General features: G+C 54.5%; 1 protein-coding gene across 2 annotated transcripts in view; it reads left to right on the forward strand.

Moving 5' to 3' along the window:
* Positions 1 to 2,585: 2,585 nt before the first annotated feature.
* The window catches only part of IGDCC3 (immunoglobulin superfamily DCC subclass member 3), a 40,364-nt gene continuing 26,970 nt past the window's right edge, over positions 2,586 to 15,979 (forward strand). For both annotated transcript variants that reach the window (XM_074366318.1, XM_074366319.1), the window contains exons 1-2: positions 2,586 to 2,873; positions 5,271 to 5,576. In XM_074366318.1, coding sequence (XP_074222419.1) covers positions 2,759 to 2,873; positions 5,271 to 5,576 — 421 coding nt within the window. In that variant the 5' untranslated portion in view covers positions 2,586 to 2,758. The remainder of the gene's footprint in view (positions 2,874 to 5,270; positions 5,577 to 15,979) is intronic.

The following is a 15,979-nucleotide window of genomic DNA, read 5'->3' on the forward strand; positions in this document are numbered from 1 at the left end:
GATAGAACAAATTAGTGGTTACCAGTGGGGAGAGGGGTTGGAGGGCAGTATAGAGGAAGAGGATTAAGAGGTACAAACTATTATGTATAAAAAAAGCTATAAGGATATATTGTACAGCACAGGGAAGATAGCCAATATTTTATAATAACTATAAATGGAGTATAACCTTTAAAAATTATGGATCACTGTATTATTGTACACCTTAACTTATATACCTTTGTACATCAACTATACTTCAATAAAACTAAAAAAAAAAAAGAAAATAGGTAACTCAGAATCCTAGAATAGGAAACACCACCCCAGCGCCCCGTCCCCCCCAAATAACTGAATCATCTCCCTCAACAAGCATTTAGGAAAAAGACTTGAACTTGGGAAAGATGTGTTCTTTGATAGCACTCTTTTAGGCTCTTTGGAGATCTTTTTCCATCCGGCCACACATCTTTTAAGTTTCTTGGGTGCAAGGGATGAGTGAACCACCAACTCCACAGATCTGGGCTCAACAACTCTTCTTTGTATAACTCTGGTCTTCAGAATTGCCCATGGCTGCATGTTCACACATATGGGCGTAGTACTTACAAGCTCAGAAACCCACACATGGGCACTCACCTTCACAAACACCCCCAGTCCATTAACTCAAACCTGGGCACAACAGTCACACACGAAACACACTTACACCCCACACAGATCTCAGGATCACTGTGGGCAGCTGCTCTGCTAAGATCTTTACAGTGCCTGGACCCGGCGTGGTTTTCTGCGGCAGGGAACCAAGAGCCAGAGGCTGCCCTGCCCAGGACCACCCCCAAAAAAGCTGGTGAGCCAGTCCCGAGTTAATTGACAGATCATAGGGAGAGATATTGCACACTTTGCATGCAGCAGAATAGCCATTATTTGCATATCACTCTCAGACCAAGGGTTGTGATAAAGAAGAATTAAACACTTGTCAAAATGAATTTAAAATGACAGCAACTCAGGACACCTATTTGACCTCTCCTGAGTCTAGGACAAGCCAAGAAGGGGTTATGGAGAATTCAAGCCCTGCGGGAGGGAGTTCCAGGACTTTGGGCCCAGGGAGGGGCCCCCTCCCCTCCCTTTCCGAGGGCCATAGAGGCCCATCATTCCCTCCTCATAATGAAATTAGTGTGGGGCTTGGAGTGCCCCCTAACCCTGATTTCTCCATTGCTTCCCACTGCTTGCTTGTACGTCCCAGGTCCTGACTCTCAGGCTCATCTTCCAATTGCTACTAAGAGTAAGGAGTTCTTGGGCTGTACAAACTCCATCATTAGTAAACTTACCTGATTTCTGGACGACTTTTCTTTACTCATCTGCACCAAAGTTAGTCTTATATATAGTTGATGCTCCTGGCCCAAGATTCCAGAGTTGGCACCAAAAGAGAGATGTAATTACACCTCTGCCATACCAGTCCAGCGCCAGAGGAGCAAATAGCTGAGTGAGGCAGAGACTACCCTCTTTAAAGCTCCTGCTCCTAGAACTTAGCAGATGCTCAGCAATTTTGATGGACTAGCACATCATGCTGGACTCAAGAGAAGACCATTTGATCATGAATGGCCAAGACTGAAGACCCCTGAGGGCCAGCATGGGTGTGTGTCTCCTAAGAGGCATGCCTACTTCTACAACAATTCTTCTGTGAGACTGATGTTGGATCCGTGTGTGCTCTCTGACATGAAACACTGAGTCTTCTTTGTGGCATAGAAATGCTATTGGGAGTTTTAACTTTAAATGCGTTTTTCCTTTTACCAGGCTATTTGTCACGACCTGTGTCCTTTAAATGTTCCTATGAGTGAGTAGGAGAGATATGATTATCTTTATCTTTCAGATGAGCTAGAGGATGACTGCCAGGGTTTGCTGAGCTAAACAGTGGGCAGAACCGGGGTCGGAACCCGGGTTACTTAAGCTTTCTCATTGTCCCATTGGGTCTGCTCTCCCAGGGCTCCGGAGGAAGCTGCCTTCCCACCCCTCCTGCCTCCTGTCCACCCAAGCGCCAGAACTCTTCAGTCTAGAGAGGCTAGTCTTGCAACTGAACGTCCTAGCCTTTGGGTGGAAGGACCAGAAACCCATGGGAAACGGAATTTTTGACAACTTTGTGCAGCTTTTAGAGAATTATCTCGACAATATTGACTTGGACACGGTGGAGGAGGGCGCGGCAGAAAGTGGGTCAGAGCGAATCCCGCAGCTTTGCGTGTTTCTCCGCAGCCCGGACCTACTCCGCAGTCCGCTGGGTTTCCACTGCCCCAGCGCCCCAAGTCCGGGGCTGGCCCGCGGGGAGGAGATACGGGGCTGTAGCTCGGGACGGCGCTGGCCGCTCCTGCCTCAGTTCAAAGCGCAGGGGGCGCGTCCGCCGCGCAGCCGGGAATGTCCGGCCGCTTAAAGCGCTCGCCGGCTCTTTTGTTCCCCAGACCGGGCCTCCGGGGAGAGGGGGCTGGGGGAGGGGACCGGGAGGGGAGGGAAGGGGGGCGGCGGGCGGCAAGAGGAGGGCGGGGCGGGTGCGGGCGTTGCGATTGCGGAGCGCGCACCCCGGGCTCCGCTGACAGATCGCCGGGGTGGGTGCAAGATGGCGCAAGCGGCGCTCCCCCTGCGCCCCCGGCGCTCCTAGGCAGGCATGTGGCCCCAGCCTCCCGCCGCCCGGGCTCGGCCCCGGCCAGAGCCCCGGCCCCGGCCCCGGCGCCGGCCCCGCGGGACGCTGTGAGCCTCGAGAGGCCCCGGAGCCGCGCGTCGCCGAGCCCAGCGGACAGCGAGCCCCATGGCTGCTCCGCGCGCCGCGACCCCGCGCCGCCGGCCCCGGCTCGTGCCGCCGCTGCTGCTGCCGCTGCCGCTGCCGCTGCTGCTGCTGCTGCTGCCGCCCCCGCCGAGCGACGGTGAGCCAGGGCGCCCGCCACCCGGCGGCTGCGGACCGCGCCTCGGGAAGGGCGAGAAGGGAGTACGCGGGCGCGAGGGCGGACCCGGAGAGAGCGGCGCGGACCTGCAGGCGGACCCCTGGCCAGAGGGACTTGCCCGAGAAGGGGAGCCGAGCGGGACGGGGCGGAGCCCGGGGAGAGGGCACCGAGGCCAAGCTGCCGGGGGCGGCAGGGGGATGCTGAGGACAGAGCTCCTCCAGGAGAGACTGGCACTCAGTCTGCTGCGGCTCCAGGACTCAGGGGAGGACCCAAGCCCCGACCGAGGGGCAAGGCGCGCGGCAAACAGGAGCTCGGCGGGCTGGCTGGAGTTGGGGAGAGGGGGAACGAGCCATAAGAGACCGCAGGGCTGAGTCCCCGTCCGAGGGGGCGAGCTGGGGTGCGCGGAGTCGGCGATGGGCACAGAGTGACCGGAGGCGGCCCAGGCAGGAGATCGCAGACCCCGGGGGCGGAGGCCGGGACGGAGTGGGCTGCGCTGGCCGGAGAGGGCATATCCGGGATTTGGAGCCGGGGCTGGGACGGAGAGTGCGAGGGAGAGACCGAGGAATAAGAAGGAAGAAGATTCCTGGTGGGCGGCGCATGGGGAGGGGGAGACCCAAGAGCACCCCACGAGCTGAGGAAAGGGAAGAGAAGCTGACCAAGGGCGAGCGGGCGGTGGGGATGCCCACGTGCCCGCCCTGCCGGGGAAGATGCACATGCGGAGCTCAGGGTCTGCCTGCTTTGCTGCCCGGAGCTCCGTCACCATCACCCTGTTCCCTCAGCTGCTGTAACGGTCCCATCTCACAGAAGAGGGGTGCAACCCTAGTCCTTTCCCCCTCCCACCCTGAGTTCTCAGCGGACACTCCTCTGGGCATTATTCTCTCCTCTCTTAGCTCCGGAGAAGCAGAATATCGCGGCCACATCTAGGAGAAACTTTATCCTCTGGTTGCTATACCGGGGTTGGCAGCTGAAACCCAGGTCTTGAGGAGGATGGGTAGGGATTTGAAGAGGCGTGACCAGCAAATGGCTTAAAATACGAATTACACATCCCGGAGGGTAGGGGAAACGCCCCTAAACCCCAGCCCTCCTCCTCCTTTCTCCCCACCCACTGGCCGGTCTCCCCACAGCCAGGGAGGGAGCTGGTCTGTTGGGGAGGGGCCAGCTCCTGGATCGCTAGTTCCCTGGAAATGTGAGGAGAGGTCTGAGGCTGCCTTTTCAGCCCAGGTGGGTTCGTTCCTCCTGGAGTGAAGTTGTAACTGGTCTGGTAAGTTCTTCGTTGGAGAAGTTGGGCACTTGGCATCATGCCTGGGATTGGAGCGCTTGTCCTTCCTCTCTGGCTTCTCCTGATTCCCAGATCACCCTTTTCTTTCTCTTCTTCCCCTCCCCTTCCAGTTCTTTTTTTTTTCCCCCTGCAGGAGTGAAGAGGTTGCTGAGAGTAAAGGTTCTAGAAACCTCCCTCCTTCTGAATTTTGGGAAATCTGAGTTGATGTTTGGTATCCCTCACCCACCTTATAACAAAGGCAAAACTAGCAAAACAACCAAACCCAGAGCATCTCAGGGGTGGGGCAATGCAGCTGGACTACAGCCTCGCCTGTGCCTGGTACTGGGCCCACACACCCTGCTCACTGCCAGGCATCAGACCAGACCTCAGATGGTTTTGCCAGAAAAAAAGAAGTAATGATTTATTACTATCTCACTTTATATTTGTTTAGAACTTTTAACTTTTCATAGTCCCTTTGAGCCTGTTAGTCATATTTTGCAACCTTACAACACAAGCTATATTGTTATTCCTGATTTAAGCAGATGAGGAACGGGAAGCCAGGACAGGATGAACACTTTACCTGAGGTCACACTATGAAAGTGTGAGGCTTCAGGGATTAACCAGGATGACCACAGAAGTGGCAGCAGCTATATTGCAATAGTCTTGCTTTTGGATCCCAGGTTTGCAACTATTAACTGTGAGGCCTGGGACAGGTTGCTTAACATCTCTGGGCTTCAGTTTCCTTTCCTGTAAAAGACTCAAATTTTTAAAAAAGATGGTACAAATAATATCCATCTCTCTGAGATGGTCTGTTGATTAAGTAAGTATACCGCATGAAATGACACTTCATAATGCATAAAGTTCTCTATAGTAATAGAGATTCCAATTAACATCACAGAATGGGGTGGGGGGTATAGCTCAGTGGCAGAGTGCATGCTTAGCATGCACGAGGTCCTGGGTTCTATCCCCAGTACCTCCATTAAAAATAAAATAAGTAAATAAACCTAATTACTCCCCCCCAAAATCCCAGAGTGATGGAGATGGGATACACATATCCAGAGAACTTGGAACCCGTGTGTCTGCTCATTCCACATTAACCTCTCCTTTTCCTCTCGATGCAGGTCTTGGCCACTCCACTGAACTGGCATTTGCTGTGGAGCCAAGTGATGATGTTGCAGTCCCTGGGCAGCCTGTCGTGCTAGGCTGCGAGGTGGAGGGGACTCCTCCAGTGCGAATCACCTGGAGGAAGAATGGGGTGGAGCTGCCAGAGAGTACCCACTCCACTGTACTGGCCAACGGGTCCTTGATGATCCACCACTTCCTGCTGGATCGAGGAGGCAGCCCTTCGGATGAGGGTGACTATGAGTGTGTGGCTCAGAACCGCTTTGGGCTGGTGGTCAGCCGGAAGGCTCGAATCCAGGCTGCAAGTAAGTGGGTGCCCTTACTTTTTTTTTTTTCCCCAGGCCATGAGAGATAGAGGGAGCCATTCCATCTTATGTAGCTTCTGGAGCATGGGTCATTTGAGAGGGGCATAGCAGTAATTTGTGGTGGAATTATAACATATACCCATTTAACTGATTGGAATGCAATCTGACAAGAATGTAGCCAAACACTGTTGCGGGGAGCAGGAGCCAGAGAGAGACAGCAAGTTCTATCCAGCTCTTAGGTCAGTGTGTCTTAGTTTCCATATGCCTGTATATTGTGAGCATCACAGTCTATTGAGAATGATTCTTGAATTTAAAGATAAACAACTGTCATACTTTGGGGGTGATATAAGAGAATTTTAAAGAGTAATTTTGGCTCCACACAATGTTTAATTATGTACTGACTTTCAAAACTTTTGGGTAGAACAAAACCTCACTGTGCAAGTGATGACATTCTGAAGCTTGTCAACAGTTTGCTTTACGAAAAATATGATAGAATAATTTCAGGGTTAACACGATGAAGACATTACTCCCACTCACCTTCATGCTGGTGTACTTTTTAATTTCAGCTTCACTGAGGTATAATTGACAATAAAATTGCAAGATCTTTAAAGTATACATTGTGGTGACATGATACCTGGTGTGCTTTTTTGAATGAGAGACAAGAGGTGTTTCAGCTTTAGAATTTTGCTTTGCTTGTACTGCTGGACCACCAGTTACTATGGTGATGAAATGATGGCTATGCTTTGCTGCCCTGTCCTGCAAAAAGTATGTTGTTGTTGCTTAATTTGTGCACACTCGTGGGAATTGTTATATAAACCAGAATTCTGTATGTATCTTGGGGAGGTGGCAGGCTGTAAGGGAGGGAGGTCATGGTTGAGAACCACTGCTCCTGAGAAAAGATCAAAGTTTTGGCAAGCGGACAATGTTTCTCCGTCTAATATCTCTATATTTCTCTGTGTGTGGAGGGATGTCCCTTTAAAAAAAGCTGCTTTAACTTTGGTTGGTAATGATTCTAGCTAATATTTATTAAGCACTTACTGCATACTGGGCACCCTGTCGAAGTGCTTTACATGAATTATCTCATTCAGTCATCATGATGCCACTGGGACATGGGCAGTTATCAACCCCCTTTCACAGATAAGAAAACTGAGACTAAGGGGGATTCATGACATTCTGGGGAGCAGAGGAGCCAGGACTGCAGTCTAAGTATCTAGAACCCTGCACCTTCATGCCTAACTCCTATGGCACACTGCCTCCTCCCCGTCTGATCGCTGACAAGTTTCTTCCTGGCTCTGAGGGCATTTGCACAGTTGCTCTGAACGGCTGGTGAGTGATGAAATCGTTCTGAGGCAGGAGCGCTTTCGTTGAGTTTAAGATGCTCCTTTGTTCTAAGGAAGGCTGATCCGGGCCCCCATATGGAGCTCTCTGGGAGGCAGCCCTGGACCTTGAGACCCAATCACTTCTGGCTCAGCAACCCCTCATCCCCCGGCCCTCCCGGCGGCGTAGGGAAGGCTGGTGCAGCCTCTGAGCAGATGGCTGGATGTGAGAAAGAGAAGCGTGGACGGAGGGTAGGGACCCGAGGAAGATTTTCGGAAGGGAGAAATGAGACTTCTCAGGGAGCCTCCAAACCCTCCCTGGCCTGTGTCAGCACCGAGGGATGGATGCTCCCCCCACATCACCAGCCTGGGATTCTGGGAGATAAATCCCCAGGTGTTTATATATAGCTAATTGTAAATGTGCTTTTCTATAAATGGTAATACCTTCAAGATGTTTGGTTTCCTTAAACTCCTAACAGTATAAGAAATTGAGCTGTGGGCTCTGGCTGGGGGAAGGGCCAGAGGGTGAGGTCAGCTTGGTTAATCCTTTGGGGTCCTGGGGAAAACTGGGGGAGTTGCCTGCAAACACTGGCAGTCTGATACAGCCTCTCTCCCCTACCAGGCTTGGGGCCCCGTGGGGGAACGCTTGGATACCAAGCAAGCGGGTAGCTGGATCCCCTTCTCTCACTTCACAGGCTGATGTCCCTAGAAACCTCCAAAGCTGATTAGCGGCCTGGGTTTTCTCCTTTAGTAATAAGTCCCTGCCCATGTGCCCGCAGGCAGGGCAGATGTTGTGTGACACGGGAGGGCGGGAGGGCGCCTTGTGAAAAGGTGTGGGGAGCCCTCCAGAGCCCCTGCTCCTCCTGCCTGCTCCCACGCCCCTGGGCATCGGCTGAGGGCTGGGGCATGCTAAGCACCCCTCACAGACACACAGTCCACCCAGTGGACTAACCCAGTGAGGCAGATAGGGGTCTAGGTGTGTGTGGGCAGGTCTGCTGGGGCCTCTGAGCTCCGGGCCAGAGGCCAATGGCTGGGAATGCCCCCTCTTCCGTCCCAGGTGGGCTTGGGTGCCGTCACTGAAAGATGACCTGACCAGAATGGGCTAAACTCCAGGCTGATTCCTTGGGGGCTTCAGCTCTATGTACCTCCCTTTTAGGATGGAGTGGCTCAGGGTCCTAAGGGCACTCATGCTTCCAGCACATCTGGTTTCTCTGCCTGGCCGTTCCATGTGTTTATAGTTTGGGGGCTGGAAATTCAGATACTTGTTAAGGATGAGATCCTGGACAAGTTAACCTGTCCGTGGCCCAGTTTCCTCACCTGTGAAATGTGCACAGAATCCTACTTTGTGGGACGGTTGTAAGGACTGTCAGAGCCCGTGCTTTGCCTGGCACATAGGAGGTGCTCAGTAGTGTAGCCAATGCTTTTTTCTTCCTTTAAAGGTGAGTCCACTGACAAGCAGACTGCCTGAAAGCACTCCCAGCCCCCAGCTCTCGCCTCACTGGGATTCAGTTAGGATGTACCCCAGGGAAATCTCTCTGGGAGTAGGATTATTCGAGCCAGAGTGCGACTTGTTCTGTTTTAACCCCTTCCTGGGAGGGCCTGGGGATTCTCCCCAGCCTCTGGGCATTGGCTGAAGCTCGGCTGGCCTATTGAGACCCTCTGCTGTCCCTCCTGAGGGGCTCCAGGAAGGGCATGTGGGATCCAGTGGGAACATGCATTGACTCACACCTGTTGAGCTCTGTGTGCCTGGATGACTCCAAAGAGGGCAGATAACTAAGGGGGGAGCCACCCCAGATCCCAGCAGGCAGGTGCCCTCAGTTCCTGCCCCTCCCTTCCTGGCCTAGCTCTTGGTCTTAGGCCCCTTGGGAAACTGGAGTACAGAGCGAGAGGGTCTAGAGCAGGACATCTCAAACTTCCCTGTGCCCGTGAATTCCCTGGGGACCTTGATAACAATCAGATTTTGAATCAGTAGGTCTAGGCTAAGTCCTGGGGTCCTGCAAGTCTAACAGGATCCCAGGTGATGCCCGTGGCACTGGTGCGCAGGTGCGAGAGTAGAGCCCCTCCCGTGTCATAATTCCTGGTGTAGGGGTCTGGCGGCAGCATTGTGAAGGCCGTGGAGGGGACCTGGGGGGGCTTGAACCCCAGCTCTGCCACTCACTGGTGATGTGTCCTCCGCACGAATCACTTTGAACTCTCTTGAGCCTTTGTGCTCTCCTCTGAAAAAAACCATGAGCATAATCCCACCAGCCTGTTGGGGTTGTTGGAGGATTAAATGTTGGACATAAAGCACCTGACACAGGACTTGGCATCTAGGAAATGCTCGTTTACATATTACTGTTAGTGCTAGGTATTGACCGCTAATTTAGGATGAGGTCCAGCCTGTCCTAATGCTGGCTGGCTTCTCAAAGAACCAGGATTGCCTCCTGGGGCCATCCTGACTAGGCTGGCCCAACGATGGTCATGAAGGTGGGCTGTGGAGGCAAAACAACCTCCAGCTGGATGGACTTGAGCCTCTCTCAGTCTCTGTTTCCTCGTCTTTAAATTGGGGGAAATAATACTTCTCAAGTAGGAATGCTGTGAGGATTACCTATAACATGGGGGAAGAATTTAGCACAGTGCAGGGCACGTAGAAAGTGTTCCTTAAATACTATTACTGTTCTGAGGAGGGGAGGTGATGGAGGTGAGAAATGGGAAGTTCTCAGCTCCTTTAGATACAGGGGTTCCAGGAAGGCTCCTGGTGAGCCCAGACTCTTGGAAAGAGAAAGTCCAGTTCTGGTCCCCAGCTGTCTCCCCCTCACTAAGTCACCTACTTCTCAGGCCCTCAGTCACCCACTCCTAAAGTCGGAATCACTCTCATCCTGCCTGAGGGAGGGCAGTTTAACCCGCTACACTGGAATCTCTTTCAGCAGCGAGATCCATGCTTGTGTGGGTCTGGGGGCAGGTCTGTGGAACCAGGTCTGGGTGGGGGTTTGGGCGAACGGTGGACTGGAGCTGCTGGGGAGTACAGCTTGTGTGGGGGGCTCAGTATATCCAGGGGAGCCCGGAGGGCCTCAGTGTAGAGCAGTAGTTTGTGCAGTGGCTGGTACTCCTGGAGGCCTTTGTCACCTGGTGGTCTGATGGGTGGAACCCAAGCTCTTCTCTTCTCCCTGATGGGCAGCTCAGCTGAAGTCACCCTGAGGGGGTCTCCCCTCTGCCCCTCACACACGTCTGCCTACCGGTCAGGGCAGGAAGCAGGCGCTGCCGCTGAGGTATCACTGGTGTGGTGGGTGAACAGCCGGGCCTGCCTTCCTGCCAGGCAGCTCACCAGTGAGTATGCCATGGCACGGAGGTAGGTGCAAACCCATGAGGGTCAAGGCCTTCTACCTGCCAGTCAGTACTCCACAGACCAGCCCCTTCTGACGCTCCTGAGAAGTTGTGAGGTTATGATGGGAAGGCTCTTGTCTGGATGCCAAGAGTCCTGTGTGGCTCTGGGCAAGTCACTCACCCTCTCTGGGCTTTGTTTTTCTCATTGTAATACTGGAGCGAGATTCACCTCTGCTCTGCGGTATTAAGGCTTCCTTGCCATCCAGTCAGTCCCTGGGACACGCCTGCCTTCGCTGGGCCTTTCCCCAGTCTATTCTTGCCCCTGCTCATCCCTTACCCGATCCCTCCCCAAAGACCACTTAGTTTACAGTAATTCCTTCTTCCCCCTGCTAAGGCAGGGAGGACTTGTGGTCTGTGGCATTCAGGCTCAACCTTCTCAGTGACGGCTGCTTGCCTTGTTAAGTAGCTGTTTTGTGGCTGGATATTCCATCTGTCTCCTCAACTAGATTTTAAGCTCCTAAAGGGCTTTCCTTTCTTTTGGATTTCTCACATCCCCTGCCCTTGGAGCTTGGTAAAAAACTGAATGAAACTGAATGAGCATGTGGCCTTCGCGGGGCAAGGCTCTGTCTCTCCCTTCTCTCTCTGCATCTCTTTTGCTTTCTCTCTCTCTCTCTCCCTCCCTGCCTCGTAATTGACAGCATAGCGCAAAGGGACAGAAGCTTGTGAACGGGGAGGAGCGTCAGGGGAATATAACACACACAGGCAGGACCACGGGTGGCTGCTGCGTGTTTATCTCTGGAGGAGCTGAGACTCTCTCTTCCTCGCCAGATGGGGTGTGAATCAGAGACCAAATTGCTTGGTAGTCCGCATGCCTGGCTTGGGGTCTCTTGCCTTGGGCTTTATTCCCTGGTTGGATGAAGCCCATGTCCCAACCTGGGGGAGTGGGGGCGGGGAGGACTGCCCCTCACCCCAGCAGCAGGACTTGAGTGTGGAAGTCGAATGCTTCTGGTTCCCACACCTTGGCTCCACTGTCGCAGGCAGCCAGCTGGCCCCTTGAACACAATGTGCAAATCTTCTCTGTTCCTGTTCCCGGGCATTGTCCGTGGCCGGGCGCCTTGGCTGGGAATGTGGGCCGGTGAATAGGAGAGGCATTTGCAGCCTGCAAATGAAACAGGCCCCCGGCCCCCCTCAGCCCCCTAGTCCCTCCCCACCCCCAGGGAGAAAGGACTTTTTCACTTCTGGCCTTCTGTACTGCCTTTCCCTCTCCTCTCCAGAGTCCCTGCAGGCGTGTGTGTGTGTGTGTGTGTGTGTGTGTGTGTGTGTGTGTGTGTGTGTGTGAAAGACTTTTCACAGCAGCTTGAAGGCTCTTCTACACAGCCTTCAATAAACGTAGAATGGAACAGAAGGGCACCCCGTATGGGAAACCAAACAGCTCACCGCTGTCTTTGTTTAAACTGGACTGAGTGATTCCGATGGCTCCCTAAGATTCTCCGGCCGTGGCCTTGTTGCAACAAGGAACGTGGAGATCAGTAGTGCGTGTGGATGTTGCCACGTGGGCCTCTTCTGCGGGCACCTGAGCATACAGGTGTGTGCTGAAGGATGTGCTCGGGGCTCAGGATTAGGGGCCAGCTCCCTCCAAATGACTTCCCCGTGGGGAATCCCTCTTCCCTTGAGCAGTGTGGCCAGGCTAGGGATCTAGAGTGGACAGAACTGGTGCAGAGCAAGAGCGGGTGGGAGATAATTTCATTAGGTCCTGCAAGGGACTATTACTTAGCCAGCTGAAGTGAGGGAGGAGGCAAGCGAGCGAGGTCGCTGGTAGAGGGTGGGACTTACATGATGGGCATGTGGGTCTGGCCTTAGTACCTCTGAGAGTCTAGGTCATAGTTTTCTTATTCACTAGGCGGGTGCCAGCAATCTGGCTGCAATCCGAGACTGCTGGCAGGGCTGCTCCATCCTTCCTCCACAGCTCCCCACCCCCCTGCCCCTAGCCCCACCAAAGGACCGTTCTTTGATTTCTGAGCTCGCTTCTCTAGCCCCCAACTTGTTCACCCTGTTCCAAGAAAGGCTGACACTTTATAACTGCCCTCAGATGCAAGGGAGGGGCAGAAGAGAGAGTGACCTCTGTGGATGGAGCAGTCTCAGGGGCTTCCTAAAGAGGGGTGCCTGGGCAGGTGATGTTGTGACCCAGGGAAGGTGGAAAGGCAGGGGCCCAGCAAGGAGGCCCAGCAAGGGACAAGCAGGAGGAGCTCCAGGCCAGACCCCAGGCCACAGGGAGATGGAGGAGGGGGGGAGTGTGGGCTTAATCCAGGCCAGCCGGCCACCTGATTCAGGCAGAGGGAAGTAGAGTTGATGCTGAGGGCTCACGTCCCAGCTTCTCCCACCCATCCTCTCTATCTTTTCTCAGGATCTTAGTCTGGAGGCTCATCACTCTTTGACACCCCCACATACGCTCTGCCCCTCCCTGCTTTCCTGTGAGGCCCTCAGCTCTCGTTTCCCCTGCTCTGCTGTCTTCCTTTCTCCAGCACTCTTTGCTGTTCTGTCCTTCCTCCCGCCTCTTTCTGCAGGTGTAGCGAGTCCTGTGTCCACCATCCTCTGCTGTGCTTGGAGGGTGGTGTCTCTGTTTCAGGAGCAAAAGGAGGTGAGCTCAGGCCTCTGCACAGAACAAAGAGACAGGAAGAGGAGACTCTGAGAGGACGAGGTTCAGAGACCCCAAAGGAAGGGGTCTGTGGCCTCCCCAGCAAGTTGGAGCCTCCCTGGGGGCTCACCTTCCCTGAGAGGAATCTGAGAACACTGGCCCCTGCTAGGGGCCTGTCTCCGAGCGCCCGGACACTGACCACGGTGGGTGGTGGGGGCAGCCCCGGGCTGCTCTCTGGAATGCCGGTGTTGGGTTGCAGTGCAGATGCGAACAGTGATAATGGGCAGGAACTGGACTTTCTGGTCTGGCTGCTGCCCCCAAGGCCATTGGAATGTGAGGGGGGGACTAGCAAGAGGCCCCAGGGGCTTGGGTGGGCAGATGGTGACCAGACCACCTAAATGGAGAGGGAAATGGAGGAGGGAGGCAGACCACCGAGCGAGAGAGAGAGAGAGAGAGAGAGAGAGAGAGAGAGAGAGAGGATGAACCCAGGCCTGCCGGCCCTTTCACTGAGTGGCCAGCTACTGCAAAAGAATCCTGAAATTCCCAGTCCACCTAGGACCTTGGAGGTCTTCCCAGCCTCTAAGTAGGGTCACAGGCATCCAGACTATGGGGGAAACTTTGGAACTCATCTGGTTCCACCTTCTCATTTTATAGACGTGAAAACTGAGGCCCCAAGGGGGTCACCTTCCCAGGGATGTATTTGGTGCTCCAGCCTGGGCAGGTAAGAGAGCCTCCGGAGTTCCTCGTGCCTCTTGCCTTCCCCAGGGCATCACTGCTCTCTGGCTGGGGAAGTGGGAGATCTTATACCCACCCCCCACCCTCGCCCCCACCTCCACCCCGACCCCGCCCCGACCCCGCCCCGGGCAGACTAGCACATTTATTTCCATTCTTCTTGTATCCTGCCCTGTCCCAGGCTTTGTCTGTGGTTGTAGTTCTGGTTGTGAGTGTTAACCAGCAAATCTTGGATGTGGGCGCCAAGATCGATGGCACATTTCTGAGGGCCTCTGAGTTTGCAAATCACACTGGGTGCTGAGCTGAGTGGTTTGAGGGCTACCTAAGTGCTGGCACTAGTGCTGAACTAACTAGTAATAGTGGAAGTAGTCCTGGTAAGCCCTATATATGCTAACTTACTTAATTCCCACATTTCCGTTACTAGGTATTACTACTCCTGTTTTACAGATGAGTAAACAGAAGGCCAGAATGGTTAATTAACCTGCCCAAGGGTACACAGTAGAGAAGTGGGGATTTAAACCCGGTCTGCCCCACCCCAAATTCAATGGCTTGAGTGTCCTCAGAAGGGGCTAGAGTCCCTTGAGAATATAATCAGTATTTCTGCCTCAGAAATAGAGCCTGGTACCTGGGCACAGGCAGGGTGGGTGTGGGGGAGTGTTGGGAAGCAGAGAACAGCTTAGAACTCTGGCCACAGTGGGAGCCACTCCCGGTGTGTGGGGCAGGGCTCCACGCTCCCCACCCCCAGCTGCTGCTGGAGGCCCGGGAAGAATCCGGAGGGCCAGTTAGGCTGGGATGCTCTGCTGGGACGCTCTACAGAGAGAAGTCCTATCTGTGAGGCTGCGCAGAGCGGCTGGGTACAGGAGAGGAAGCTGGGAGGGTACTGGGACTGCTGGAGGTGGGGGGCGTGGCTTCTTCTGAGGAGGAAAGACAGGTTCCCCTCCCCCCTGGGGCCCCCTCAGCTCCCTTTCCCTTTCTTGTTTCCCGCATAATGACGCTGATTGCTCCACATCTGTCATAATTACTCTTTGTTTGAAAATTCAGAACAAATCACAGGAGAGGAACTGGTGTGACTGAGAAGGATCCTTCTCCCCAGGGGTTCAGGGGGCGGGGTGGGGGGGGGAGGTAGTAGGGAAGAGCCATAATCAGCCCGGAGGATGGAGGAGCCAGGCTGCTGATTGTCCTTGTGCTGTCCCCTTGCCTGGGCAAGGTGGCCTAAGGCCTCATAGAGTTACCTGCCCCCTCCCCCGCCCCAGACCACAGTCCCTGCCTGCTGTGGTGGCCGGGAGACTCTGCCACCCCAAGCTGGGTAAGGGGTCTGCCTTCTTGGCCCCACTGAGCAATGTGTTGGTTGGCAGGCTTCCTGATAAACCCAGCAGCACTGCGGGGGGTAGGGGGCAGGCTGTGCCTGCTGGAAGGGCACAGTGCACGGACCTTACTGGCAAGAGGAGTGGGACACTTAGGGCTAGAGTCCCTAGAACAGGGAAGACTTTGGGTCTCTGGGTGAGAACCAGGAATGGTGGGAGGTGGGGTGGGAAAGCACCAGCCCAGGCCCCCTTGGGATCCAGCAGCGGCCCTGGGTGCTCAGTGTCTCTTCATACTCTCAGCAACCTGACTTCTGGGGAAGGTCCTGGTTCGTGCCTCCATCCCCACCTGAAGGCTTGGTTCAGGGGGCTATTTCCTGTGGCATATGCCCTGGTCTGTGGCCCTGCCTGCCAGAGACATGCCTCCACGTCCTCCTCCCAACGTGGCCCCTTCCCACCTGGGATTGTGTCTGCAAAGACCCTGCACTTTGCCGGGGAGAAATCGGGGACAAAGCTAGACCTCATCCCCAAACCCTATCAGTAGTAGAACCCCACTCACTGCTGCTGTGGGACTGGTGGTGGGACTATAGACACCCTGAGGAAGCCCGAGCCAATGACAGACGCAGATAGACTTGCACTGAGGGCTGGATCTGGGTTCAAGCTTCCTCCTTCCCTTCAAGCTGCCGGGCCTCAGTTTGTCTTTGTGGGAAATGGGAGGGAGTGCTGCCCTGCCTGTCTTTGGAAGGGGAGACGATGAGTAGGGTCCATGCATCTGGAGAGTATAGGGTTCTGCCCCCGGACCCCCATCCACCAGTGGAGGCACCCTTTATTCAGGTTTCAGAGGGCGCTGGTGTCAGCAGGGCATAGAAGCTGGGGGCGGGGGTTGGTTGTGCTCAGTCCTGGAGACAGGACTCCAGGGGAGGTACCTGGCTTGGACTGGCTTGGAAGGAACATCTCCTCTGACCCCATCATTATTTGAGGGTCATGGGAGGAGCTTGGACTCGACACCATGACTTCCGTGCCCTCCCCCGCTCCCACTTCAGTAAGAAACTGCTTTTACTATGTAAATATTCAACCCATCCCTGTTTGACTTTGGACCCACAAAGTCACTTCCTG

This window comes from Camelus bactrianus, chromosome 6 (genome assembly GCF_048773025.1).
Source record: "Camelus bactrianus isolate YW-2024 breed Bactrian camel chromosome 6, ASM4877302v1, whole genome shotgun sequence".
Classification (NCBI taxonomy): Eukaryota; Metazoa; Chordata; class Mammalia; order Artiodactyla; family Camelidae; genus Camelus; species Camelus bactrianus.